Raw genomic sequence first — 27,268 nt, forward strand, 5'->3', positions numbered from 1 at the left:
CAGTATGTCCCTGCTTGCTCTTGGGCGCATTGCAGTGGCCACAGTAACCCTTGCTCAACACTAACCCTTGCTGATTTCTTTAAAGGTACACTTTTCCGATTTTGTAATTGCCTTTATCAACAAGTGACTTTTATTAGTTTAGTTTCTTTATGGGGTTTTTTATGTGTGTTTTGGCATGCTGTAGTTTAGATTCTGTAGCTTCCACATTCATGAAACGTCTGTTTCTGGTGTAGTTGAGTGATTGTTTTTAGGTTTAACTGTGAGTCAGTATTCATGCATTGCAGACCTTCTGGTCACTTACCGTCCATGCATCTCTTCATAGGGTCACAGCTTCGTCTCTACCACAACTTGTGTGCCCACTGCTTCATCACCAGAGTCTTAATTTCTGAAGTTTTTCATAGATGTGTGCAATCTATTATGTAATGTAGACTATAAAATTATCTCTTGTTTTAACTTCTATAAATGAAGGAGTGTGTAGTAGGCATTCAACAAATGCTTAATAGTGAGTGAAATGCTTAATCTTGATAGTATACATATTTTAGTGAAAATTGTAGTTGCTAACATCTTACGAGGAGATATTATACTATGTAGGGTTGTATTTCTGAAGTTGAAACATTTTCCCCTAGTAACCCACATTTTATAAACCATTTGATTTACAGACTTTCTACAGTGATAGATAATGGTGTCTTTGTGGCTGATTATTGACAGCTGATATAATTGTGTGTAACTGAGTATATTCAAGAAAATGTATGTGCCTTCAACTTTTAGGACTCTTTCTGTGTCCTGTGAAGGGGTAATAATTAGCTTTGCTTCTAAGTCGCACAGTTTACAGTTATCCCTCATGTCTAAGGATGCTAGCCCATGGCACTGAACAGCCTTTACTTAGGAAAGTTAGAGACACCTGTAGCAAGCACCCTGTAGGTCTGAACTAGAACATTATAACTTGTTCTTATTAATTCTTTTGTAACCGGGGCCCCTGTGACATCTCTTTTGCTGTTTGTGTACTCTCAAAAGTCAAATGCAGATACTGTAATTGATTTCATTTATCTAATTTCTGACATAAAGACAATGCTAATTTTATTAAAATTTTACAAGTACTTTGACTATTTTAATTTTATTTAATTAAATAATTTTAAACTGAGGGGGAGGTAGATGTACACAAGGAAAATACTAGATAATCAGTGCTGTTGCAAGAGTAAATGATTTGGAACGGATAATGGACAAAATGATATTTGACAAGATTGCATGCCTTTATTGTAGATTCATTTCACTAGTTTTGTTGTTGTTTGTGTTTTCTTGTTGTGTTGACAGGGTTGCTTTAGACACTCTTGCTGCATTGCTAAAATCAAGTAAGTTTCTAAATACTAGAAATAATAGCAATTAAACTACTCTAACTATAATCTATGTTCAAGAAGTTGGAAATTAGATTTAGTGTATATAGTTAAACTAGTTTCTTGTAGTCAAAGTTACAGATATTGTATGAGGTTTATTTCTCAGATAATGATGTTTATATGACATTTACTTATTTTATTTTAGTGGCAAGGCTTTATGCTTATGTCAGTAAGTAAGAAATATAAAAATGTGCTTGAATAAATTATCCAGATGGATGGAATAAACTAGCTCAATAAGCATGTCATTATAATGCATATTTTCATATCACATAAATTAACATGGTAATTTTTATTAGGAATTTTGTTTTTACTAATTTTTGTAAGTTCACATTAATACCATTTAAAAAGTGACATGATATAAATTTATAGCAGTGATAAATTTGTTTGCACAGAACTCACTCTGTCTTCAGAGCTGAAACATGGGAGATGTGTCTTCTGATGCTGTTGGGGAACACGTGCTACATGTATTGAGGTTTTTCTCACCAACAGGCTCAGTATGTCTTTGAAACATTGAAGTATTAGCCCATATGACCAGTTGCTTAATTAACATTTAATCTTGACTTTTACTCTTCAAATTTCTGTTGATAAATTTTTATATGCCCCCTCTCCCAGTACATAACAGGCAGTTGTTCAGAAATTATTTTCCGGGGTGGGGCCACCTTATTTGCTAAGTTTCTAAGGCTATATATTTTTAAGAGTAACATGATTAAAGTGTGATCTTGCTGGCACAGTGGCGGGAGTCAGAGGCAGAGTCATTGATGTCAGCATAGTGAGCTTCAGGTCAGTCATGGCTACATAGTAAGATTCTGTGTTTTTATTAAAAAAAGAGCTAAATTAAGTTTAAAAATACATTTTTTGTTGTTTACCAGAATTCTCATTGACACTTTCACCCTTGGGATGGAATGGACGGGTCTCAGTGGGGTAACTCCTCCTGTCTGTGATGTGAGAAACTTAGACCACTTGATGAAGCCAAGCATCTGATGAGTAGCTTGTATTTAATATCTCTTCCAATTGCACTGCACACACGGGGTACACAACACAGGACCCTAATAATGCAAAATAGCATGTAGCAGGCTGCATAGTTTGAAATGGACCGCGCATTTTGGAGTATCCTCTTATATTAAAACTTGCTTATTGTGGACACTTAGCTCAGAGGATAGATTTGCTCTCTGAAGTAATGTGGTAAGGGAAGTGTGTATAGGAGGAGTGAGTGTGACAGTAGTGTGAGCAGGGCCTCACTGGGACACACATCACATGGTGCAGCTTAATGGAAAACTTGAGGGTTTTGTGCTTTGAGAGGAAAAGACAGACAGACTCCTAGGGACTTTTGTACCCTGAGTTTGAGTAAAACTCTTTTATTGATTTGTTTTAATTGTGCTCAGTGAAGATTGTAGATAGCTCTCATCATTTTTTAAGGGCCAGTACAGTACCCATGTTTGAATGATAATGAATCCTTTATTTGGCATTTCATTTTAAAATATAAACATTCCCCCCTAAGTATCATTTAGGCTGTTGCGGATTCTAGCAGAAACAAAATTGAAAATATTGCAGTGGCCAAAAAGTTGTTAACTAAGTCTTCTTCGCGGCTACTGAAGGCGTGTGAATTTCAAGTGGTGTGAGCAAAAGTGTGCACTCACTTAAAACTCTCAGAAAAAATTCTCGCTGTGTAGAAAAGGATGACTTTGAACTCCTGATCTTCCTGCCTGCATTTCCTGAGTGCCAAAATTACAGATGTGCACCAGCTTGCCCAGTTTATGTGGTGTGGGGGGCTGAACCCCAGGACTTTGTGCCTGATAGGCAAGCACTCTATCAACTAAGTTAGATCCCTAGTCTAAAATACAAGAAAGTTTTGTCGATCAAATCAAGAAATTGAACTGATAATATAAATAACAGCCTCATAGGAAATTAGCTATTGTAGATACAGTAGAGGGTCTTTTTTGTTTGGTTTTATTTTTCTCTCTTGTCTGAGACAAGGTCTTGTAATAGCCCAAGCTGACAGTCCTCCTGTTTCCACCACCCCGGTGCTGATGTCAGATGTGCACTACACATCTAATTTACAGTAAGCTTTGACAATGCTCTCCTCGGAAACCACCTCCTCCTTAGGAGCATTCAGAGCATCGTTACCAGTGTACGAGTTACACAAGCCATGTGCTGGAACTGATGATCCTGTTAGGCAGTTAAAGGCAGCAGCATCTTGGGGTCCATAACATAAGCCAAGGCTGCTTAGTGGGTAAATCTGAGGTTAAGAAGAGATTATAGAGTTTGTAACTCAGCAGCCCTAGGTGGGTCGGCTCCACTCCTCTGCTCCTGCAGTTCTCATAGACCTGCCACAGCAGCTCTGGTAGCGCTGTGTGGTGCCGTGGAGGTGTTCCATGGCTGCTGCTTTAGTAGGTGTGTTCTTCTGGGTAGTAATCTTAAGTGTAAGAAGGTCAGTTCAAATTTAGGGTTTCTTACAGTTGTAGTCCATTGAGATTGACTTACTTCAGAAAACTTAGTTTTTTTATGTTAAGATTTTAGTACCTAGAAAGAACTATTTTCTAATCACACACTATTACCTCTTATATAAAACAAGTTGTATTTTAATTTTTGTGTTTTAAGGAGTGGATATCTATACAATTGTGAAATATCTAGAACAGCTAATTTCACTGGGAAGATAAATTTTCTAAGCAATGAGCTATAATCCAGTAGGGTTAGTTTAACTGGAACACAGAGTCTGTAGTAAAAATAAGCAAGAGTGGCAGTTGCTTTAAGCACAGTCACGCTCAGCCAGTGAATAAAAGCGTTATGCTTTTGTCTTATGAAAAAGGCCCATATAAGTTTCAAAATATATGGAGTTTTAAAATCAGTATAACATTTAAAAAATTATAGACCTTGTCTTAGTAAATGCACTCATTTTTCAGTTTTCTTTTTTGTTTGAGACAGTCTCACACTTGTGATCTTGCCTTTGCCTCGTGAGCTCTGCAGGTGTGCCCCCAAGCCTGGCGAGGAAGGAGGCTCAGCTGTGGGCTGTGATAACATAATTAGGCAAGGATGTGTGTAGAAATTGGAATGATTTCTGGAACTTGCTGTAATTATTTTGTTAGAAAAAATTTAAATATGTTGTTGTTCTTTTTCAAAGGCTAGGAATTTATCACAATACTGATATTTTACTTTTTGTTCGATTCATTTTAAAGTTTTCTCCTGTCATATAAAATAACCTTTCCCAATTTTCTCTTGTTAAAGAAACAAATGCCAGGAGAGCCGTAGACAGAGGATATGTTCAAGTGCTTTTAACAATTTATGTAGATTGGCATCGCCATGATAACCGGCATAGAAACATGCTTATTCGGAAGGGAATTTTACAGAGCTTGAAAAGTGTCACAAACATCAAATTGGGAAGGAAAGCATTTATTGATGCAAATGGGATGAAAATTCTGTACAACACTTCACAAGTAAGTCACTTTTATTTGCAATTCTGCTTATGCACTAATGATAATTGTTTTGGCTCTTAGAAAAATGAACTGTTATGTAAGTATTCAGGGAAGTGTACATATATTTTAAAATTTTGTAAAACCAATAATCCCAACTGGTTTTCACATGTGACCTCAGAGATGATTGGAGAGCGTGGCAAGAGCTCATGCCTAGAGCATGGGTCTCACACCGCAGCTGTATAAACCGTGCACACAGTGGGAAAGCTCCATAGAGCTGTGCTGCAGGGGTGACTAGATGGGCTTAGCTTTGTGCACTCTCACAAGGTATCCGAGGATGCTCTAGCTTCAGGGCAGTTCTGCTGTTAGCGTGGGCCCTGACCATGGCCAGTTTTCAATACAGGGTACAGAGAGAGATGAGAGCTACAAGTAGCATGCCAGCCCTGCTAGCATCTTAGCTGCACACAGCCCTGACAGCACGTCGGTGACCCTGTAGGAGACGCCATCAGAGGGTGGAGGGCACACAGCCCTGACAGCACGTCGGTGACCCTGTAGGAGACGCCATCAGAGGGTGGAGGGCACACAGCCCCGAGAGCAGGCCAGTGACCCTGTAGGAGACGCCATCAGAGGGTGGAGGGCACACAGCCCCGAGAGCAGGCCAGTGACCCTGTAGGAGATGCCATCAGAGGGTGGAGGGCAGTTGCAGGGCAGCCATATTCTGCCCTTTGAAATGACAGGATATCTGTTTAAGTTGCACTCTCTTGGTTTTCCCCACAATAAACAACCTTTCTGCATGATGGTGCTTAAGGTTTCTAAACACTTGGCTTGTTTATTCTGAGTGTTTTCATTTTTCTAGAACAATCCTGGATGCCTGTTTTTATCACCTGGGTGCATACAGTAATTATTTGATGTTTGTTGATGAATTGGGTGGTTTTAACACTTTCGCGCCTTAATTTGACTGTTTAATTAAGTCAGTCATGTGCTGAAGATTGTGCAGTATGTCAAAGTACCACTGAAAGGCCAGTTGTCACTGGCAATAGTATCAGATCACCTGTACTTGACAATTGGCCAACCAGCCAGGCTCCTAGCAGTGGAAGTGGGGTCTGCTCCCACTGCTGCCTACGGCTCTGAGAGGCGCAGTCAGTACACACGATTCTTTAATTCTTACCAGTTCCCAGTGCCTCTGTATTCTTTTCATGCTAGGCCAAGTATCTGAGTGACTCTACTTGATGACTTTCATTGCCAAAGATAAGTACTGATTTTTGCCTAGTGAACATTTAAGGAAATATCCTACTGAGTCAGTCACGTGACTCCAGAGTACAGCTATGTCTGAAGAGTAACGTCATTCTATAACTACATTGTGTTACGGTATTACTTTGTGTGATGTCTATGCTAGGATATCATTATTGTGTTACATTTTGAGTATAGTGGTGTTGAGCTGTTCACTAACTCACATATTCTTGTTTGAACAGGAATGCTTGGCTGTCAGGACCCTTGATCCTCTTGTCAACACTTCTAGTCTGATAATGAGGAAGTGTTTCCCCAAAAACCGCTTGCCACTACCAACCATTAAAAGCTCTTTCCACTTCGAGTTGCCGGTCATCCCTGTGACTGGACCTGTGGCTCAGCTCTACAGCTTACCCACTGAAGGTAGGGCCTTGGTTGCTGTGGGCTCTTGCATGGGTGTGAATGTGAGCAGGATGAATCTGCACTTCTTTACGAGTAAGAACTTGTAGTCTATTAAGAGAAGTACTGTGTTGCATGTATGTCAGAGAGAGTTGTGAAAACAGGAAATCAGTCAATAAATCAGTGTAAATTTTCAGAGTGTAAGATGGTGACTCAGATGCTTAGGTCCTTCATTATGTTTAGGATTACCTGTGTAACTTATGATGATGATGATGATGAGGGTGATGATGAGCATGTGTGTTGTGTGCCACCTGCATTCACGCTTGTGCTAAGTGAACATGTGAAGGTCAGAGGACAGCGTCCAGAAGCTGGTTCTTTGCCCACACGGGCCCTAGGGATCAACCATGACATCAGGCTACTGGCAGCCCCACTGAGTAACATCGCTGGCCTGATTGCTACTCCCATACGCTAAAAACCTAATTATCACAATTAGCAAAAATTGAACAAATAACTTACTTGGACAAAAAGTGAAATGACTTGAGGCTGTTTTTCACTTTTAGTGTAACACTGTAGGTATGTAATATGGGAGAATTTTAACTCCAATGTGGTTTTTACTGGTGGTGGTTTTTGGTGGTATCTACTGAAATGGAAAAGAAGTAGTAGTCGAGTTCCTCCTTTAGCTTCCTTTGATGATGGTATTTCATGTAATCCAAATAAACCTTTCTCCTCTGTTAAAAAAAAAAGAATTGCATGGTAAAAAGGACCAAGGGGAAAACTGCCCTGCCTCTGACTAGACCCAAGGCCAAAGGAAAAATACTCTGACCCTGAGTTGACCCCAGGACCAGGACTTGAAATATCACCAAACCTTGAACTTGTCCCCTTGTCAGGTTGCAGAATCCCACCAATTCCTGAAGTCCCTGAGTTGGAAATGCCACCAATCCCTGAGTTTGCCCCAGAATCATACCACAAAAATCCACCCCGCCCCAGAAGCCCTATATGATAAGGTCTGTACCTTGTTCAGTTTGCTGCTGTTTCTCACTCGAGGCAGTCACCCTGCTGGATTCCTCCTTCTCAATAAATCTCTTTAGTGACGTTTGTTGTGCAGTGTGATGTTTCTGCCAGAGTGAAGCCCAGCTGTAAAGAACCTTCAACCCTTTTGCTGGGGAAGCTTTCCCCTAGTGGAGCGGAGCTGTTAGAAACTCTTCCCTGGAGCAGGGCTGTAAGCTGCTACACTTAGGTGACTGTGTGGTCTTCCTTGGCTCCCTACTGCCAGGTTCCCTTCCCATCCCAGCTGCAATGCTTACATGGATATTCATAGAATTTTTTCTTACTATGTCTTTGAAAAAGTTATTTTTATAAGGTTTATTATTATTCAATAATAAGATCTAATTATCTAAACAGAGATTTAATTGATATAAAATACCAAAATACCTCATTTAGAAAAATACCTTTCAAAAATCAGGCTGGTGAGCTAGCTTATAGGTAAGGGCATGTTATGCCAAGCCTGGTGAATTGAGTTCAATCCTCAGGACCCACATGGTAAAAGGAGATGGTGGACTCTGGTAAATTACTCCCTGACCTCTATAGGTGTGTGTGTGTGTGTGCGCGTGTGTGTGTGTGTGTGTATGCGTATGCATGTGTGTGTGTGTTTGATAAAAATTTAAACCACACAGTTTAAAAGTCAACAAGATTGAGTCTAGAGAGTTCTGAGTAAGACAGTTGAGTGAAATAGTTTTCTAATTTCTTCTTTCTGTTCTTTTGAAATTTCCCACAGACTTTGAAAGTGAGGACATTTGTAGCAATTCTGAAAGGCAGGCAGAGGAGTCTTTATAAAAGTTATGCTGCAGTGGTAGAGACAGGCCCAGGATGAGCACAGTCCTCCCACTCTGACGCGTGGCGTCTCTGACTCCAGTAATGTCACTATCATTTAATTTGGAGGGACAATCAAAGAGTTTTGGACTCTATCTTTCCTCTGTCTAAATACAGGGATTGTGGAGGTGTGAGCGGTAGGAGTTAGATGGTGGTCCTCGCTGGTAGGAGGCTGGGAAACTCTTCTATGATGCAGCAGAAAGTAACAATAGGGAGGAAATAGAATATGTCCTGATGTTTAGTCAGAGTCCAGATTATGGGATAGCAGAAGTTTACCTGCAATGTAGTGAGTTCACCAGGCATGGAAAACATGAGAAAGGTGATACCCTCCTGTGGGCTCCTTTCTGGTGTGTCTCAGACGTGACGAATCACTAAACTAGAAATGCATTTATTTGTTAACTCACAAGCCTTCAAAGTGGGATGGGAAGAGTCTGATGGAGAGTCTTGGGCCAAGGAGGATATTCTCATTTTGTTTTCCATTACTTTCTAGTGTGTCAGAATTACTTTTTTTTAGCATCCCTAGCTAAAATGTGACCTCCTCTGGGACAGGTCTGGACTGTTTCTTGTCTATAATAATCAACAAATTTGATACTCTGGACACTGAGATGGCATACTACTTGACTTAGTATGGACACCACAGAACTAGAGCTCCATCTCACAAGACACTCTCCACTTCAGACTGCTGCTACATGTCCAGGCTTCCTCTGTTTTGGAGTGACTGACTGTAAAGATGTTAGGGCATTACCACACCACTGGCAGTATAGCTCACATCAGTCAGGAACACTCTGTACGTTATTTGTTATAAAGGACATAACTCAGGTACATCAGCAGGAAGCGCAGCACAGGAGCCATGCTCTTGCAGACACATCCTCCTCCTAGTGTCTTCTGTGTCCACAGCCCAGGAGCTCGCGGAGCCATGTTCTTCAGAAAGTTTATGGAGGTCTCATGAAATAGGCATGCTCAATCAAACCATTGGATGTGGATGACTAATTCGTTTGTAGGTCCTCCTTCCTCCGTAGAGGCTGAGAAACAGGTGTGACGTTCCCAGCCTCCATCCTGAAGCTACCTAGGGTTCTACCAAGGGTCCTCTCATTAGAACAGAAGACATTCCTGCCACCCAGGAAATCCCAGGGGCATGGGAACTCAGGACAAAATGGAATAGCTCGGTATCACAGCAGCACTGTTTTAGCTCCTATTTTCCTCCTTAGCATCCTTTGAATTGCATGGGTGGTTATGAGGGTACACCTTTGTTGAGTGGCTGGAGCTGGACTCAGGACTTGCTTTCTTGATTAGTAAGTACCAAAAGGTAGTGAAGTACTATCTATGGAGATGTATCTGAAGGATCAGTTCTCATTTGAGGTTTCTGAACCTTTATAGCTTCCATCACGAAGGTGGTGTGCTCTTAGATATGTGGGTATGGAGCTGTGTACCTTAAGCCCTTCCTGACGTGATTACTGGAGTATACTGCAGCCAGTCGAGTGATGAGTTTAGATGTTGAGGATGCAGAGGACCCTGCAGAAGAGCAGCTGTGCTAAATGCTACAACCTGCCCACTCTGTAACACCTGACAGCGGCTGCCTTGTCACCGTGACATAATAATCACTTTTAGTACAAGGCTCACAATGTTATGTCGTTACCATAAACGGAGCTTCTACATGAACAAATCCATTTCATGTTGATAGAGTCCTAATAACAATTCTTACATTTCTAAAATTGTAATTGCAGAAATGTATATTTTCATATGTAACCTCCTCAACAGAGGTGTTTATGCTGACCTCATTGGTCCAAAGGAACACACAGGCATTTTAGAGCCTGCCCCTGTGTCATTCTTGGTAAAACTTTGGGAGCCTTTGTTTTTCTTGAATGAACCCACCACTGCTATGTAAAAGCAAGGGAGTTTCAGAGATGAATAACAAACTCTTGAGAGATCTGACTGTGAAACATGAGCAAGCATGTCCCTTTTGATAGTAAATCTAAACAGGTTAAATACTCCCTATTAAAGGCTGCTGTGTGGGGCTTTGAATCCCAGCACTTGGGAGGGGTAGGTAGGCAGATCTTTGCATTTGATGCCAGCCAGGTCTATAAAGTGGTTTCTGGGCCAACGAGACCTGTATAACGAGACACTGTCTTAAATAAAAAGTCAAAAACAACAACAACAACAACAAAATTTTATGAAAAGATCAGGACCTTTACATTGAGTAAAAGGGCAGATACTGTCTGGAGATTAAAGCAGTAGGTTAGGCAGCTTGAAAGGAAACTAGGAAATGTGTACATTTCCCCAAAGAGGTGCAGAAGCACTGTTTACACAGAGTATAGACCCAGGAGGAAGCGAGTGTAAGACAGGACAGCCATGCTGTTGTATCTGTGCTGGACACACAGGTGCTGCTCCATCCAGTCAAGTTCAACCTGCCCTCCATGAGAAGTCAGTGGATGGGTAAATGTGCCCCTAAGTCCCTGGGTATGTAAATCAGAATCCTGCTGGAGAGAACACTCTCAAGAATACATTTGAATATATAATTGAACTAGTATTTTAGGGACATATAATTGACTAAAACTGACTGGAATAGTAAAAAGCCTAAAATGGAGTATGTAGTCAAGTTTGTTTGGTGATATCAACTGTTGATGATGTCATAGGTTAGTTCTCTCATCTTTCAAGGGGTTTTCCTATGCTTTATTTTCCAGAGCATAGAAAAAAAAGAAAAGTTTAGAAGCTAGCATGATGCTGAAAGCAAAACCTGGTAAGGATTACCAGAAACAATCCACAGCTAAATCTCGCTAATCAAAACAAATGTGAAAATTCTAAAATAGAGCAAATTGAACTGGGCAGTGTTTATTTATGATTATTTTTAAGAAACGAAGTTCACTCTAATATTAAAATGGGTGACATATATTATTAGTAAGTCAAAATAAGGGAGCCAGTTGTTTCAGTAAATATCATGAATAGATTCCAGATAAAGTTTATTAAGGAAATTGACAGTTATTTTGAACAGTATTACTAAATTTTATCTATACCATGCCTCAGAAATAGTACTGAAATATTAAAAGATGTATCTCAAATCATTAGCTAAGTCAGTAGAGAAAGATAGAGAAAGAAAGGACTACCTATTGAGAGGGTGAGATGTTTGAATTGTGGTAGGTATTGTTACAGTGTTACCTAGGGAACCATGACAAACAAAAAATTTAATAGCACCAGGTACACAAGAAAAATGAGTAAAATATAGTAGTTTTCCCGTGTTTGTATCTCATGTGTATAGAATCAAACCTGTGTGTGCGTACACACAGCATATAATGTACTACCTAACAATGTATTTGTATACACAAATATATCCATATCTGTAGATCTAATACACAACGCAAGAGGGGAAGAGGACTATGTTTATAGGCACAATGTTTATAGTTTCTAAGTCCTTTAGGAGCTGCTGGCTCATTCCCTTAGTGGAGGCATCCCAGGGATGCCCTGTATTTGCCTTACTAAACTATCAGAGAAACATGTAGAAATTGTTCCCTGCACTGCTGTTGTTAATATAGACAAGAAAGCAGATGACAGTTTTGATTTCTAGCCACTGGTTTTGATTGTATGCTGAAGGTGTAGTTAGTCCTTACCAGTGCAATGCCATGAGAGAGCCTCAGATGCTCTGAAGCTGTGTGAGGTTTCACATTGGAGCATGTACCTAAAGGAAAATACTTGGAACATTTGGCCCCAAATTGAAGACATTTTTTTCCCCTCCAGCTCTGAACTGTTGAAGTGGTGTTTTTCCTCTTTGCAATAGGCTTTTGTTGATTTAGTGCGTATTTTCCTGAAGAGTGTTTGCTCCTGTTCTTTTTCCGCATATCAGCTCTTTCCACTGCATCCATGAGAGACTGCTGTTGTATTAAGAGCAGCGGGGCTACATCCCCGGCACCCAGCCGCCCACATGGCTAGCTCTAGCTTATGCCCCTAAATAATTACACACAAACTGTATTCTTTTAAACACTGCCTGACCCATTAGTTTCAGTTTCTTATTGGCTAGCTCTTACATATTGATCTAACCCATTTCTATTAATCTGTGTAGCCCACGAGCTGGCTTACCAGGAAAGAGCTTAACCTGCCTGTGTCTGGAGTGGGAGAACCATGGCGACTCCTGATTCAGCTTCTTTCTCCCAGCATTTTGTTCTGTTTTCCTGCCTACCTAAGGGTTGGCCTATCAAATGGGTCTAGGCAGTTTCTTTATTAATAAGAAATCACTCCCACATCAGACTGCTGTTAGGTTTCAGCGTAAATAGATCCAGGCTGTTACATGTGCTGTGTTACCTTCTTTTTTAGTTTTTATTTTTATAAAACCTCTCTGCATCCCCCAAATTTAAGTCATTTGATACCAGTGTTAGTGAAGATAGACTGAGCTGCTGTTAAAGAGTCCCATGCCAGACCGGTGCCCACATTTCACAGAGTAGGAGATGGAGATGGACACCTTAGCTGAGCAGGTCTAGGCCAGGGAGCAAGGCTTTCACTCATTTGCTCGATTGGCGAGTGGTTTGTGGCTAGTAGATCTCAGTGGAGTAGGCCGTCAGAGATCATTTGTAGCTTCTTGTAAGAAAGTACGCGACAAGGGATGGCTTTCTCCTCTCTTCCAGAGAATATGACTTATTTGGGGAGTGTATGTTTATCAATTTGCATCACATTACACTGGTCTGGAATTATCCTGAGGAGCTGATGTCACTGTTGAGTGAAGGCTGGAATTCCTCCGCTAAAATGCAAGGGTTCTGTTACTAACATTAGGCGAAGCAGGATGGTACTGCTGGGGGCAGTCAGTAATCTCTGTCTAGGCCACACTGGGTACAGATGCCAGGGAGCTTAGGAAAGTGGCTCTCAGTACTTCCCTTACTCTGTGAGCAGCCTGATGCTTTTCTACTGTCTCCCCGCAGCTACGCTCCATGCCCTTTTCATGGAACTCCCTGAGTGTTTCTCGAAGCCTTTTCTTTCATTCCCTAGTCTTGCATTGGCCTAGACACTCACCTGTCCATCGTGATTGGCCTTGCTTCACTCATGTTCTCCTCTCAAGCCAGAAAACGCAAGTTGTATGAAGCCATTCTTTTCCTGGAAATCCCATCTGTATTCTGTAGGTTCAAGTCTCACTGCCTTAGCTGACATGTAATCTTCATCCCATCTCATTGTTACTTACATTTACCAAGCACACTCTACATGCCAGTCATATGTATTTTCCCGATTGCCTGTCATCTCACTTTCTTACTTCCTCTTATAAGACCTTGCCCCTAGGTCTCCTTTAGGTGCTGCCCTGTGAAATGGTCAGTGGTCATCTCTTGGCTCTGTGAGGTTTGCAGCCACTTACTGTCTGCCTGGTTTTCCCATGGTATTCCTCCTTTAGGGTAGGAATTATATCTTTAAAAAATTCCTAGTTTGTAACACATGGTCATGGAAATAAGTGAGTTATTCAGGTTTATCATAGTGCTTCATCTGGGCTGCTGCAACATAGGGCATTTGTAACTGAGAACATTAGCAGTGAAACGTTTAACTTGTAGTGTTTCCAACTTTTAGGGCTCGGAAACACATACTTTCCATATACTTTCTCAGGTTTCTAGAGCTGAGCTATCTTTATGGATGTTTTTAGTAAGGCATCTAAAAAGGAAACATCAACAACAAAAAACCAAATATAGTAATTGTCAAAGAACAAAAAAGAAGTTTGTGTTGAGTAGATGAACATAATAATTCAATTATAAAAATAAATCACCTTGCTGTTTCTTGGTGATTGGAATTCTGTGTGCGCTGTGCACATCTGCCTTGTACATCCTGGCCTCTGACTGACTCACAGTGTGTTTCTTACCACAGTGGATGACGTAGTAGATGAAAGTGATGACAATGATGATGCTGATTTAGAAGCTGAAAATGAAGTCGAAAATGAAGATGACCTAGATCAAAGTTTTAAGGTTGGTTCATTCTTATCATTAGTAAACTTTATAAATTGTGTATATCATCTTTCAAACAGATTTTCTGGTGCATAGGTTTACAGATAAAATATTTTATCCATGTCTTTCTCTTGTAGCTGAATCTATTGGTCTGAAAACAGCCCTAATGTAGTGTTCATTGTTCCTGAGGAAAAGTTTTTAAGCTTTCTACTTAGTTTGGGGAACGTAAGGGTTCTGAGGAAAGCAGCCTGAGAATGCTATGGTGGTTTATTCCAGAAGGCTTTTTCTTCTGTCAGCAATCTTTTGGTGTTGTAAAGACACTGGGAGTGTAGTCTTTAGTGGAGGTGCTTATGTTGACATCACGATTCTTAGGAGGAGAGTGCTGAACTGAGGGACTATAAAGCTAATGTTGTGCTCCCCGAGCTGTGCAGCTGAAGAGTCTGCGCTCTCGGAGCTGTGCCGTGTCTGGCAGCCCAGAGACATGTCTCTGCTTTATTTGCTGCAAAAGGGCCATTGCAGCATCTTTACAAAAGTCATCCCTTTGATTGTCAGTGGCTTAGCCTGTTTACTGCCTGCTCAGAACTTTTGTCTGGTTCTGGTTTTGTTTTTTTGTCTTTTAAATATTGGACAATTGGGGTTGGAGAGATGCTGGCTGAGCAGTTAAGAGCACTGGCAGCTTTTGCAGAGAACCAGATTCGATGCCCAGCATCCACTTGGCAGTTCATAAACATTAGTAACTCCAGCTCCATGGGACTTGACACTGCTTATGGCAAGCACCAGGCACACATGAAAAACATTCATATACATGACTTAACACTTTTAATACTTGAAATCTTGAAATACTACCTTAAAATTGGGATACACTATATATTTCATCTTTCAGAGTATAGAATACTGGAAGCTGTATCTTATTAATAATATAGAACCAATTTTATTACCACCAGTGTGCTCACAAAGAAAAATAGGTCAGACTTTGATGTTAAGACACAAATCTGGGGTAACGGGGTATTTGGACTTGACATGAGAAATGGAATTGGTAGGTTCCCAGCTGTGAAGACTTTAGTACTGAACATCGCAAAGTGTCTGGTATAGTTTATTCTTCACATTTCACACTTGTGATTAACAATACCTGTGATGATTAAGAGTATAAAGATTAGTGAGGAGAATTGGAACAGTGACTGATTCAGCTGCTGGAAACTGTGTGCATGAGTGCACATGTTAAAAAGTAGGTATCTGAGCGTGGGCTAGATATGGCAGCTCCTTTGGTCCTTCGCCAGCCACCATAACTGCAGCTCAGCTGTTAGCATTCTACCAACTTGCCGTCTGTGTCCAGTTGATCATTTGCTCCTGTAATGCCCTTGTGAGCTGTTTAACCCTCTCTGCTGCAGGATCTAGCCTCAGATACTGCATTTCATTGGCTCTCGCTTGGTTCATTCATTCGTCTGAAACATTTCCACCGATTTCTTTGTTCTTGACATTGGTGTTTTTGAAAAACCGTTGTTGGCATCCATTTTACTCTGACTTACCAGTGACAGTTATTGCTGTCTGCAGTTATACTGTCTACTTTGCCTTAACGAAACAGTGATAGTTATGAGAAAAAATAGTACTTATTGAGCACTTAACCATGTGCCAGTCCAAGCTCTTTATGCACTGTGATCATCAAACCCTCCCAGCAGTGTAGACAAGGCACCAGTGGCTGTGTATGCACAGGGCCAGGCAGTGTGGTGGTGATCCGCCTCCTCACCACTGCTGTGTGCTCTACTGAAATGTCTTCTGCATGCCCATGGTGCATTGGCTGAGACTGCGAGCTGTAACTGCATGAGCCTCTCTTGCCTGCACAGCTCTCTGCCTCTGACTTGTGTTGGCTGTTACACTTGGGCGTCCTCAGTGCACAGTGTCTTAGAGAATGGCCGTGCTGCAGAGAGCTGGGGCTGCTCTGTTGTGGTTGGTGGTTGGCTTCCAGACTGCATTGCCCTCACTAGCATGAGGCTTTTTTTTTTTTTTGCAGAGATTTTAGTTTAGGCTCTCTTTAGGTTCTAAACAACTCAACTGCAGGTTCCCTTCCTGAGGCTAACGTGGCCATTCCTAACAGTGAGCCGTATACCTCTGTGTAGTCCTGGCTGTTCTGGAACTCACTGTGTAGACCAGGCTGGCCTGAAACTCAGAGAGCCACTTGCTTCTGCCTCCCTAGTACTGGGATTAAAGGTATGTGCCACTACCATCTGGCAAACCCAATTTGTTATCAAGAGTAATTACAAAATCTTATTTATTGATTATGTAAATAAAAGTGAATTCCCAAATATAGAATGTTGGGAAATATATATTTTTCCTTAAGATTACTCATTAATGTTCATATATAGTTAGGTACTATATAGGAAGGATTTAAATATAGTAAAATAAATTTGCTTTAGGATTGAAATTAAGTAGTTTATTGTGACAGTATGATAAAGAGGAAATTAAAAATGAGCCCCACTTGAAAATTAGTAACTGGTCTTTCTATGTCTCCTTACCCATATGTGGAAGTTATGAGTTTGTGTGCGGTCAGTTGTTAAGACTCTTTGAGGGCACTGAGGGTGTGCTAGGTGAGCTGGCACTTGCCCTCCTGTCATGAAGCACACCCGTCTGTCTGAGGACACACCTGAAGCACTCTCTCCTTTTCCTAGAGTTGGATGTTGGGCACTCGCACCACTTCTTTATTTCCTGGCCTGCAGGAAGCAGTGTGCATGGTGACAGTGGGGTGTGCAGAGGGTCTGCCGAGTGTGGAGTATGAGAGTGTGCTGGTCTTTCTCTACTCAAGAGTCACACTGGCTAGAATGTAAACTTCGGAACCTCCGGAACTAATTCTTCATGCCAGGCTGTCTGATTGCCTGCTCCTTATCATTTGGCGCTCCACTCCCATCCTCAGTCAGATGGTGGAGATGAAATGAGCCTATTTCATGGGGTGCGCAGAGTGACTTAGAGGATAGTGTAGTTCCCGCCAGCTGATGCTAGCTACTTTGGTTGTCACCATTTTTGATATGTATAAAGGTTTTCAATTTAATTTTCTTGAGTTTTACTTCACAGACAAATAATAGGGACATTAAGGAGAACAAACGTGATCTTTATTTTTATTTTACTTTTGTCTTGATGAGCCTGAAAACTGTCTGCTGCATTAAGATTAATCATGGCTAAACAACAAAATCAGCAGCAGTGATAATCTATAACTAATTAAAAGAACCGATTTGCCATTAAATTGAATATAAATTTTATTAGTGATTATTTACTAATCATAAATAATAATATTATCTTGGGACACTTTAAATATAAAATATATTCTCTAACATTTTTGTGTTTTTATACTAATAACATGTTTTATTATTTCAGAATGATGATATTGAAACAGATATTAACAAGTTAAAGCCCCAGCAAGTACCAGGACGCACAGTAGAAGAACTGAAGATGTATGAGCACCTCTTTCCTGAGCTCGTTGATGATTTCCAGGTATAAATACAGACCATTTCTGAAAAGCCACACTCATCTTCCTTTCCTGGATGACACTGGGTTGTGATAGTGACATTTTGGGCTGCGTTAATGACCTGTAAGAAGGAAGAACGTTGGGCTAGTCTTTACATTTTATACTCACTTTAGTTCTTCTGTTCTTGAAATTGCATTGTAAAATCACGCTGTAGCCTTCCTTGTTAGTTGTGCCCATTTCAGCAGTGCTGAGGAGTTCTGTAGCTCTGCCTTTCCCTGGGTACCTACTGTGTAACATGGCAGCGGTCAGGACAGGGAGAGGGCAACCTGAAATCTGGGTCGTCAGTGTTAGCGTTCCTCATTCTCATTTACTGAGACAGAGTTATTCAGCTTGGGTTGTACAACCAGCCAGGGAGACTGTAGTTTTTATTCTCTCTGTAGTGACTGTGCTGGGCTCTGAAATCTGATGTTAGAGTGTGAGTTTGGCAGGGCCTGGTAGCATCTTTAATTCAGCACCAGGAAAACAGAGCCAGGTGGATCTCATGAGTTCAGAGGCCAGCTTTACACAATGAGCTCCAGGCCAGAAAGTATGTGTTTGGGCTAGCTAGCCGCTAAGCCTTGAGTAACTTTTGCTATAAATGTTGTTGTTCTCCAAATCCCATATTCTTAATCACAGTAGATTAAAGAAAAAGATTGCAGTGAGTTTATGAGACATAAATGAGAACTATTTACCAGTTTTTCATTTGTCTTTGGGAGTAAACTTAGGACCTTGGAGTACAGTGAAAAAGATGATCTCCTGCTTCCTCTTTCTCTGCTCTTCCTGTAGGTTTGAAGTCCATTGGAACTTTGAAGCTGAGAATAGTGGAAGGAGGTCAGGGGTCAGGGAGAAAATAGTGGGGGTGGGCCAGGGAGGTCAAGTGGGAAGCAGTGGGGGAAGAGGTATTTGGGGGCAGAGTGTGGAGTGGGTAAGTTTTTCTTTCATTTAACCTAGAACAACTGTTGAGTTACTCTTTTTCTGTGTTTGGTTTCACTTGAACCGTTTGAAGATAAATACTTTGTAAATCAAGGTAGACAAGTAGTGTTATAGTTGTTTTGAGTAGGAATTGATTAGCATATGATGATTTCACCTATTTTCCTATAATTATATGCACATAGGAATATATAATGCTATACAAATTACTGCTTTGGTGTGGGAGTACGGTATAGTAATTTTATAATTGGTGTCAGGGTTAGGATTTAGATCAGTAGTTCTCAGCCTGTGGGGTGCAACTTCTTTTGGGGGGTTGAGAGGCCCTTTCACAGGGGTTCTATTTTGCGTCTGAGTAAGGATAGCAAAGACAGTTAATGTAGCAAGTAAAGATACATGTGTCTAGAGTCAGAGCACTTGAATTGTTATTTCAAGTAAATAAGGCAATGCAAATTTATTAGTGTGTTGTGTATTTTGCCATTAAGTTATAGGTTGTTAATTAATTTAGTCCTATATGTTAGGGAAATAGCACTTTGTTTTTATTTACATAACTGAATTTATTGCCAAAGGAGTTAGTTGTTCTGGCATTTGGTTGTCTTTCTCCCTTTAAATTTCAGAGTTTGAAATATATGTATGAATAGTAAGAAAAAAATATTGAGGATTATAAAAGTTTATTGGTTCTATTAATAGTGTTTGAAAGAATTTTATTCAACCATCATTGAGTCAATTCCTGGTATATCATATTATATTAAGTATATGTGAAATTAGTTGCTTTCAGTATTAACCATTGAAGTCTGTGACAGCTAGATGTGTCTGCACCTGACCAACATGTACCTTGTTCCAATTTGTAAAGCCTGGTTATTCAGTTGCTGGGTGGAAGTAAAATGAATGTCATTTGTAGGTGGCATTCGGAAGCTACTTTTTGCAGGGCAGGAGAGAATTGAACTTAGGTTCTTATGCCCACTAAGCAGGCATTCTATTGTTGTGTGGTCTCCCAGCCTCTGTTTGTTTATTCATTTAACCCTTCGTTCCTCCCTCCCTCCCTCCCTCCCTCCCTCCCTCCCTCCCTCCCTCCCTCCCTCCCTCCCTTCCTTCCTTCCATGTGTGTGAGTGTTTTGCCTGCATGTATGTATATGTGCACCATATGCATGCCTGGAGTTCGTGGAGATGAGAAAAAGGTTTCTGAAGTAGTATGTGAAACAAATATGCTCTTACTTGTATTAGCATACTGACAGATAACAGGTTAAACTTATTTTTTCTTAAACAGGACTATGAATTAATCTCTAAAGAACCCAAACCTCTTGTATTTGAGGGGAAAGTCCGAGGCCCTATTGTTGTTCCCACGGCTGGAGAGGAAGCGTCTGGAAACTCAGGTAGTGTAAAGAAAGGAGCTGTACTGAAGGAGAAGATGTCTCCCAAGGGCGAGGAAGCCAAGGAAGATGGCAAGGGCAGTGGTGGTCAGAATAGAACTGCTTCCTCAGCTCACAGCTTCAGCAGTGACATTGTGAAGGCCTTGGACCGGATCACCTTGCAGAACAGTCCTTCACAAGTAGGCATGAGGAAGGACTGTGGTCTCCCTCTCACGGTCCTCTCGTGCACGAAAGCATGTCCACAGGTGGCTACATGCGGAAGTACTCTTTTTGAAGGGCGGACGGTCCAGCTTGGGAAGCTTTGTTGTACTGGAGTTGATACTGAAGATGATGAAGATAGCGAGTCCAACTCGTCAGTCGAGCAGACCTCCTCTGTGGAAGTCCCTGATGGACCAACGCTTCATGACCCAGACCTCTACATTGAGATCGTGAAAAGCACGAAGTCTGTTCCAGAGTACTCAGAGGTGGCTTATCCTGACTATTTTGGTCACATTCCACCTCCATTCAAAGAGCCCATTTTAGAAAGGCCTTATGGTGTACAAAGGTGAGCTGCAGATCTCTTCCTCCTCCTAAGGCATACTCAAATTCTATCTGGGGTCTCTAGGAAAAAGATTGCTGCAAGTTAAAGGTACGTTGGTTGGGATGCTTTGTGTTGCTTTGAAATTTCCCCTGTTGATAGTTGTGTCTGGAGAACCAGCTATGATTGCTATACTTTGGATTTTGAAGGACTAAGTTCACTGGGTGTATAGCAAGAAAAAGAACATATAGCAGGTAGCAGATAGATAACATCAAATCAGGCACTTAGAACATCCATCAGAAATGGCCAGAGAAGCTTTGCTGAAACAGTGAGCTGTAGGACCAATTTAGAGTCCCAGGTAGTGTCCTCCTTCTAGTGACCTCAGGCATTCTGTAGTCTGGGGTATATAGTAGTGACCTATTGGAAGTGTTTTCCATACAGCTGTTCTCAAGGGTGCAGTTCTTACTACCCTTGAGTTATTTGCTAGTCCCCTTTTTTCTTGTCACAGGATCAGGGTATCAATCTGCTCCAGGACAAGGGATTTCTGAGGGCGCTTGAGTCTGAGACAAGGGGCCTACTCCTTCCTTTGCCAATTCTCAGCAAGTGCAGAGGATACAATGATAATTAATGTAATTTTATGAACTTACTTTATTTTGTCAGCATATTACTTATTTGAATGAAAGAATAATAAGTACCTGTTATAATGTAGAAACTTGGTTTAGATTGCACCTAAAAGTATGAAGGATTATTTAATGATGTTTGAACAAATACTATCTTAGCAACATTTAGTAATTTTTTATTCATACTTTGCTTAGATATACTTTTAAAATATGCTGTAAATGAAGCAATAAGGATCCATTCTTTTATTTGGAAGTTTAGCTGGAAATAAAGAACGAGAATTTGGTATTCACAAAGGCACTAAGTGAGGTGATATTTCATGTGCCAAAAATACATATAGAAATTGTTGCTAGCAGCCAGTACATACTCGGCATGCAAAAACCCTTTATAAATCTTTTTAGTGTCTCTGCTGTTTCTGGTGATTTTTAAAAGATGACTTCTGGTCAGTTTTTGATATACCATTGTTAGAAGTGTAGTATGGCCTGAAAAGGAGGCCTTGCTGTTGTCTCTGAACATCCTGCAATACAAGCGTCTCTAAGCCCCAGCTGTGCATTTTACCGTAGCATGTGGTACCACTTAATGCTTCACTTGATAGCCTTGGGACCACCCCTCCAGTGACGGAACTGGAGGATTGTGACAGAAATCCCATGGCTTTCCAGCCTATAATACACACTCTCCTTTCTTTATAGGAGATGTTTTCTGGCCCTTATAGCTCGGTAGTCTTACGGCTTTGAAGTTTTACATTCAAGTCAGAAATACCAAATGTGTTTAGCGGGCAGCTGTTTAGAAAGCTTTCAGAAATGCTTGTTCCTGAAATGCATTGAGGATGCTGACCTTAGCTCATACCAGTTGCCTTGTCTTTTTCAGCCCGCTCTAAGCAAGTGATGGATTCCCTATCTGAATCTAGTAACACTATAAACGGAAGGTGTCAAATTAATGAAGCTTTATTGGTTTGTTACTTTCAGAAGAAAGAAGCAAGCCATTCCTTTAAATTTACTTAGTAAGCTAGGCATAATAATGCTTACCTGTGTGGTCCCAGCCACTTGGGAGGCTGAGCCAGGCTAACCTGGGCAGCATAGCAAGACCCCATGCTCAAAAAATTATCCTGTGGAATGTTTTAGTGTTATTTGTAGTTCTGTTGTTTTCTTACCTTTGCATTATTGATCCTAATCTTTTAAAAACAAAAATTAAGTATAGAATAAATTCAGTTGAAGTCTCTGACCCAATTGCAAAATAAAAAAATCCGTTATAAGATTTGTTTATATATATATATATATGTATGCAAATGTATATGCATATTCATCTGACACTGCGAACCTTCCATGATGCTCTCCCGCCCTATTCGTTGAAAGTTTACCAATACAGCTAGTCTAGCTAGGCCAGCTTACTCTAAGGATCTGTGTCTCCTTCTGACCACTGGAATTACAAGCAGGCCACCACACCACTCAATAAATTTATTTATACTCAATAAATATATATTGAGTAAATATATATTTACTCAATATAAATGATAAAATAACAGTAAAATTAAATATGGTGTATTTATCATTTCATTTTATCGGGCAATGGAACAGTTATGAGTTCTCATGCAGACTGCTTCCTTCTTCCCATGAGCCTTATTGTCCTCTCCCACTGCTCCTCCCAGTCCCTTCCTCAGGCTCAGGGAACATTGTGGAAAAGGGGGTAGAGATAGTATGAGGTCAGAGGGTAGGAAGCTGGACTTCCAGATGTCATTCATCTGGGCAAGATACAGCTGAGCCGTTTGTACTGATAGATTAAGAGAGGGACAGCATTATCTTCAACTGTGTCCATTGCTGACCCTGCAGGCTCCAGCAGGCACTTCCAATCCCATACAGATGCTCTCTGGTAAACTAGCTGGGTTGTGAAATAAAACTGTAATTGAATCTTTGAAACTAGATGCGATGGCAAATATTGTCAACCTGATAGGGTCTATAACCTCATAGGACGGGCTGAGGAGACGGCTCTTTGGGGGTCTGCCACCCAGCTCCCAAATACATACACAGAGACTTGTTTTTACTTATGAATGCCTGGCCTTAGCGTGGCTTGTTTCTAGCCAGCTTTTCTAACTTAAATTTTCCAGTTTCTCTTTAACTACATTTTGCTTCTGGGCCTTTTACCTTTCTCTATTTTATATATCTTTCTTCCTTCTTACTCAGTGACTGACTGTATGCTTGAGTGGCTGACCCCTGGCATCCTCCACACCTCCTTTTCTCACTCTTCACTGTTGTCCCTAGATTTCTTCCTGTTTATTCTCTCTGCCTACCAGCCCCATCTTTTTCTCTCTCCTGTCTAGCTATTGGCCAATCAGCTCTTTATTAGATCAATCAGGTGTTTTAGGCAGGCAAAGTAACACAGCTTCACAGAGTTAAACAAATGCAACATAAAAGAATGCAACACATCTTTGCACTATTAAACAAATGTTCCACAGCATAAACACATGTAACACATCTTCAACTAATATTCCATAACATTCTGCTGGTTGGATTCTTGGGCTAAATTCCTAGATACATGTGTTTCAAAATCTTGCAGGATGTCTTAACTCTCTGGTTCTGTCTTACCTCCAGTTATGCACACAGAATTACTTGCCTAACGGTTAGTCCATATGCTTTCTGAGTAGAGAGGCCCAATAGATACTCTAGGTTTGCCTCCCTCCCACCCTCTGTCTTTATACTGTGGCTATATTTTATGTGGTTAGCTTTTAAAGATCAAGCTTTGATATGTACTGATTTTTATTTTTTTATTTTTGTGTTAGCTTTTTGTATACAAGTAAAATAATGATTATTTTTATTTTACACAGTTATTTATTTTATACCCTTTCACTCCAAACTCACTCTGGAGAAAGTTGTGCATTGGTATCCTTGACATATAATTGTAAATTTTGTCAAGTTTGTCTTTTATGATTTCAGGACAAAAATTGCCCAAGACATTGAGAGGCTGATCCACCAGTGTGACATCATTGACCAGGTGGTGTATGACCTGGACAACCCCAAGTGAGTCTGAGCCCTAAAGTTCTTATGACACGTTATCCTTTATCATATCCTCCCTCTTATTGTTGCTGTTTTTATCCGATGATCATGGTAAAACTTGTTCATTTTTCCTTTAAGTTGAAAGACAAGCCTTTTTTTTTTAAGGTGAAAATTAAAGGTAAGCTAATACCATGTTTTGGGTTTTTGTCATTTAATGGGATTTTTTCTTTTTTATTAAGAATTTTTTAATACAATCTTTTTACATAGCTATCCTTGTACACACAAACACACACACACACCCCTGCACCTTCTCATCCTTTCCTCAGAAAGGGTAAGGCTTCCCATGGGAAGTGAGCAAATTCTGACACTTTACTATGAGGCAAGACCAAGGGCCTCAACAGAAAAGACCTCCTGGGAAAACTAGGAGGAGGTGAGAAGGGAGGGTAGTGGGGAAGGGAGGAGGAGAACATGGTTTTGGAAAAATGAAACTACCTCCACCTAAAAGAATGGGGTTTTCACGGGAAATGCTGTCCTTTATTGCGATAGCACTAGACCAGTCACTGGAGTTTCCGTCCTGGCCTTATGGCTTGGCAGGCCGGCCATTTGCTATTTTTGAATTATCACTGATAGTATGTATGTGTCAGGACCTAACTGCAGTAAATACATGGAAATCCCAGCTACTCAAAGAAGTCGAGTGAACTCTATGGGTCTCTCCTTTCCTTGCTGCTCTGAGGAAATCCGACATCTTACCTTTCATGATTGGAGGAAACAAACTTAAGAATGGTTGGTGGTAGGTAGACCTATGAGTTAAAGCTCCGTCAAAGGTGGTGCCTGAGTCTAGAATAGTCTTTGCCGTTGTTTATGGCAGAGTTCCCCCCTGTAGTTTAGGCTGATGTGGAACTCACTGTGTAGCCCAGGCTGACCTTCAACTTAAAATAGTCTTCCTGGTTTAGGAGGCATATGCTGCCATTCTTGACTTTAAAATATTCTTACCCAAGGAAAGAATAACACCCTATTAAACATGTAGCTGTTTCATTGTTCATGCTTCCCTGTTAGATGTGGAAAACAAACCTCAGAACCCCAAGCATGGGCATGTCCAGCTTGTTCCTAACAGATGTGACGATGCACAAAAATACCGAGATTCTTGGAGTTTATTCGTTCTTGTTTTGGAATAGAATTTTCAGAAGAGCAGGGGTTTTCATTCTCTGAGGGTCAGGCAGGCAGACAACAGAAGTGCCCAGCAAGTAGGTATTCAACCAGATGATAATAAATCCCTTAAACCGTCCATGCATAGTTTGTTAAAATTATGGCTACTTACTAGGCGGTTCTAAAAATAAGTTTCTTTTTTCCTATGTGATAATCAGTATTTTAGACATTTATTCAGCAAGGCAAAGTCCTTATTATGGGTATAAATGTAGTAACAAGACTCTTGTGATTATAATTTGACTATAAATGGACATCAGAATTTTCTTGTTTTCTATAGTCTTTGCTTATCTGTTTAAGTGTGATATATTTTAATATATTTATCTTAAATTTTTTATTTAGCTTTGCCACTCCAGAAGAAGGAGATATTTTGAAGTTTAACTCAAAATTTGAATCTGGGAATCTGCGCAAAGTAATTCAAATTAGAAAGTAAGCCGTTCCCTACACTTCCTGGTCATCCTACAGGGGCTATACTGCCTGATACCTCCTCTCTCTTCCTATCCCATCCAGCTTACATCCAGATCCCCCCACCCCTGTCTCCCTCCCTCCCTCCCTCCCTCCCTCCCTCCCTCCCTCCCTCCCTCCCTTCTTTGGCAGCATAGCTCTTCCCAGCTCAGCCTGCTTGGGCTCTGGGACCGAACCTGAAGCGGAGGGCAAAGGGGAGGGCGGTAGCTCCTTTGTCTCCATAGCCTGCCTGCAGCAAGCAAGGTGGGTGCTTTGTTTGTGAGCCACCCAAGCAGCACAGAGATCTGATCTGGACACCAGGAGAAAGATCACTGGGGAGTGACATCACTGGGAAGGTACATCAGTGGGCAAGAAGACCTGATCCTGTAAAGGAAGATCCATAGGGGAGCATTCGGAGGAAAAGATGGGCAGGCGCCAAGGCAAGAATTCACCCAACAATCTGAAAAACAACATGAAACCACTAGAACCCAGCGACCTCACAACAGAAGGACATGAACACCTTAATCAAGAAGAAGTAGAAAAAACTGACTTAATGAAAGTGATAGAGGCCCTTAAACAGCATATAAAAAAATGCCCTTATAGAAATGGATGAGAAGTATAACAGAAAGTTTGAGGAATTGAGTAAATCAGTGAATGATACCCTAGGAAACCAAGGAAAAACAATCAAGCAGATAATGGAAACAGTTCATGACTTGAAAACTGAAATGGAGGCAAAGAAGAAAACACAAACAGAGGGCCGGATGGACATGGAAAATCTAGGTAAACAAATAGAGACTACAGAAACAAGCATAACCAGCAGAATACAAGAGATAGAAGAAAGAATCTCAGATTCTGAGGATAACATAGAGAAAATAAACACACTGATCAAAGAAAACAGCAAATCCAACAAACTCTCATCACAAAACATTCAGGAAATATGGGACACAATAAAAAGACCAAACCTAAGAATAATTGAAGTAGAAGAAGAAGAAGGGCAGCTCAACAGTCCAGAAAATATACTTAATAAAATTATAGAAGAAAACTTTCCCAACCTGAAGAAAGATGTACCTATGAAGGTTCAAGAAGCATACAGAACACCAAATAGGCTTGATCAAAAAAAAACATCCCCTCGCCATATAATAATCAAAACACAAAATATACAGAATAAAGAAAGAATATTAAGAGCTGCAAAGGAAAAAGGCCAAGTTACTTATAAAGGTAAACCTATCAGACTTACACCTGACTTCTCTATGGAAATCATGAAAGCCAGAAGGTCCTGGATAGATGTACTGCAAAAACTAAGAGACCATGGGTGCAAGCCCAAACTACTATATCCAGCCAAGCTTTCGTTCACTATAAATGGAGAAAACAAAATTTTCCAGGATAAAAACAAATTTAAACAATACGTAGCCACAAATCCAGCCTTACAGAAAATAATAGAAGGAAAATCACTAACCAAGGAGTCCAACAATGACCACAATAACTCAGACATCTAGAGACCCTTCACCAGCGCAAC

General features: G+C 40.7%; 1 protein-coding gene across 6 annotated transcripts in view; it reads left to right on the forward strand.

The window, feature by feature from the left end:
- The window catches only part of Agtpbp1 (ATP/GTP binding carboxypeptidase 1), a 133,899-nt gene that overhangs the window by 48,611 nt on the left and 58,020 nt on the right, over positions 1 to 27,268 (forward strand). For all 6 annotated transcript variants that reach the window (XM_075969413.1, XM_075969417.1, XM_075969415.1 and 3 more), the window contains 8 exons: positions 1,312 to 1,349; positions 4,614 to 4,822; positions 6,271 to 6,448; positions 14,117 to 14,214; positions 17,557 to 17,673; positions 19,881 to 20,527; positions 24,046 to 24,129; positions 25,651 to 25,737. In XM_075969413.1, the coding sequence (XP_075825528.1) occupies positions 1,312 to 1,349; positions 4,614 to 4,822; positions 6,271 to 6,448; positions 14,117 to 14,214; positions 17,557 to 17,673; positions 19,881 to 20,527; positions 24,046 to 24,129; positions 25,651 to 25,737 (1,458 nt within the window). The remainder of the gene's footprint in view (positions 1 to 1,311; positions 1,350 to 4,613; positions 4,823 to 6,270; positions 6,449 to 14,116; positions 14,215 to 17,556; positions 17,674 to 19,880; positions 20,528 to 24,045; positions 24,130 to 25,650; positions 25,738 to 27,268) is intronic.

Source organism: Microtus pennsylvanicus, chromosome 4 (assembly GCF_037038515.1).
Source record: "Microtus pennsylvanicus isolate mMicPen1 chromosome 4, mMicPen1.hap1, whole genome shotgun sequence".
Lineage (NCBI taxonomy): Eukaryota > Metazoa > Chordata > Mammalia > Rodentia > Cricetidae > Microtus > Microtus pennsylvanicus.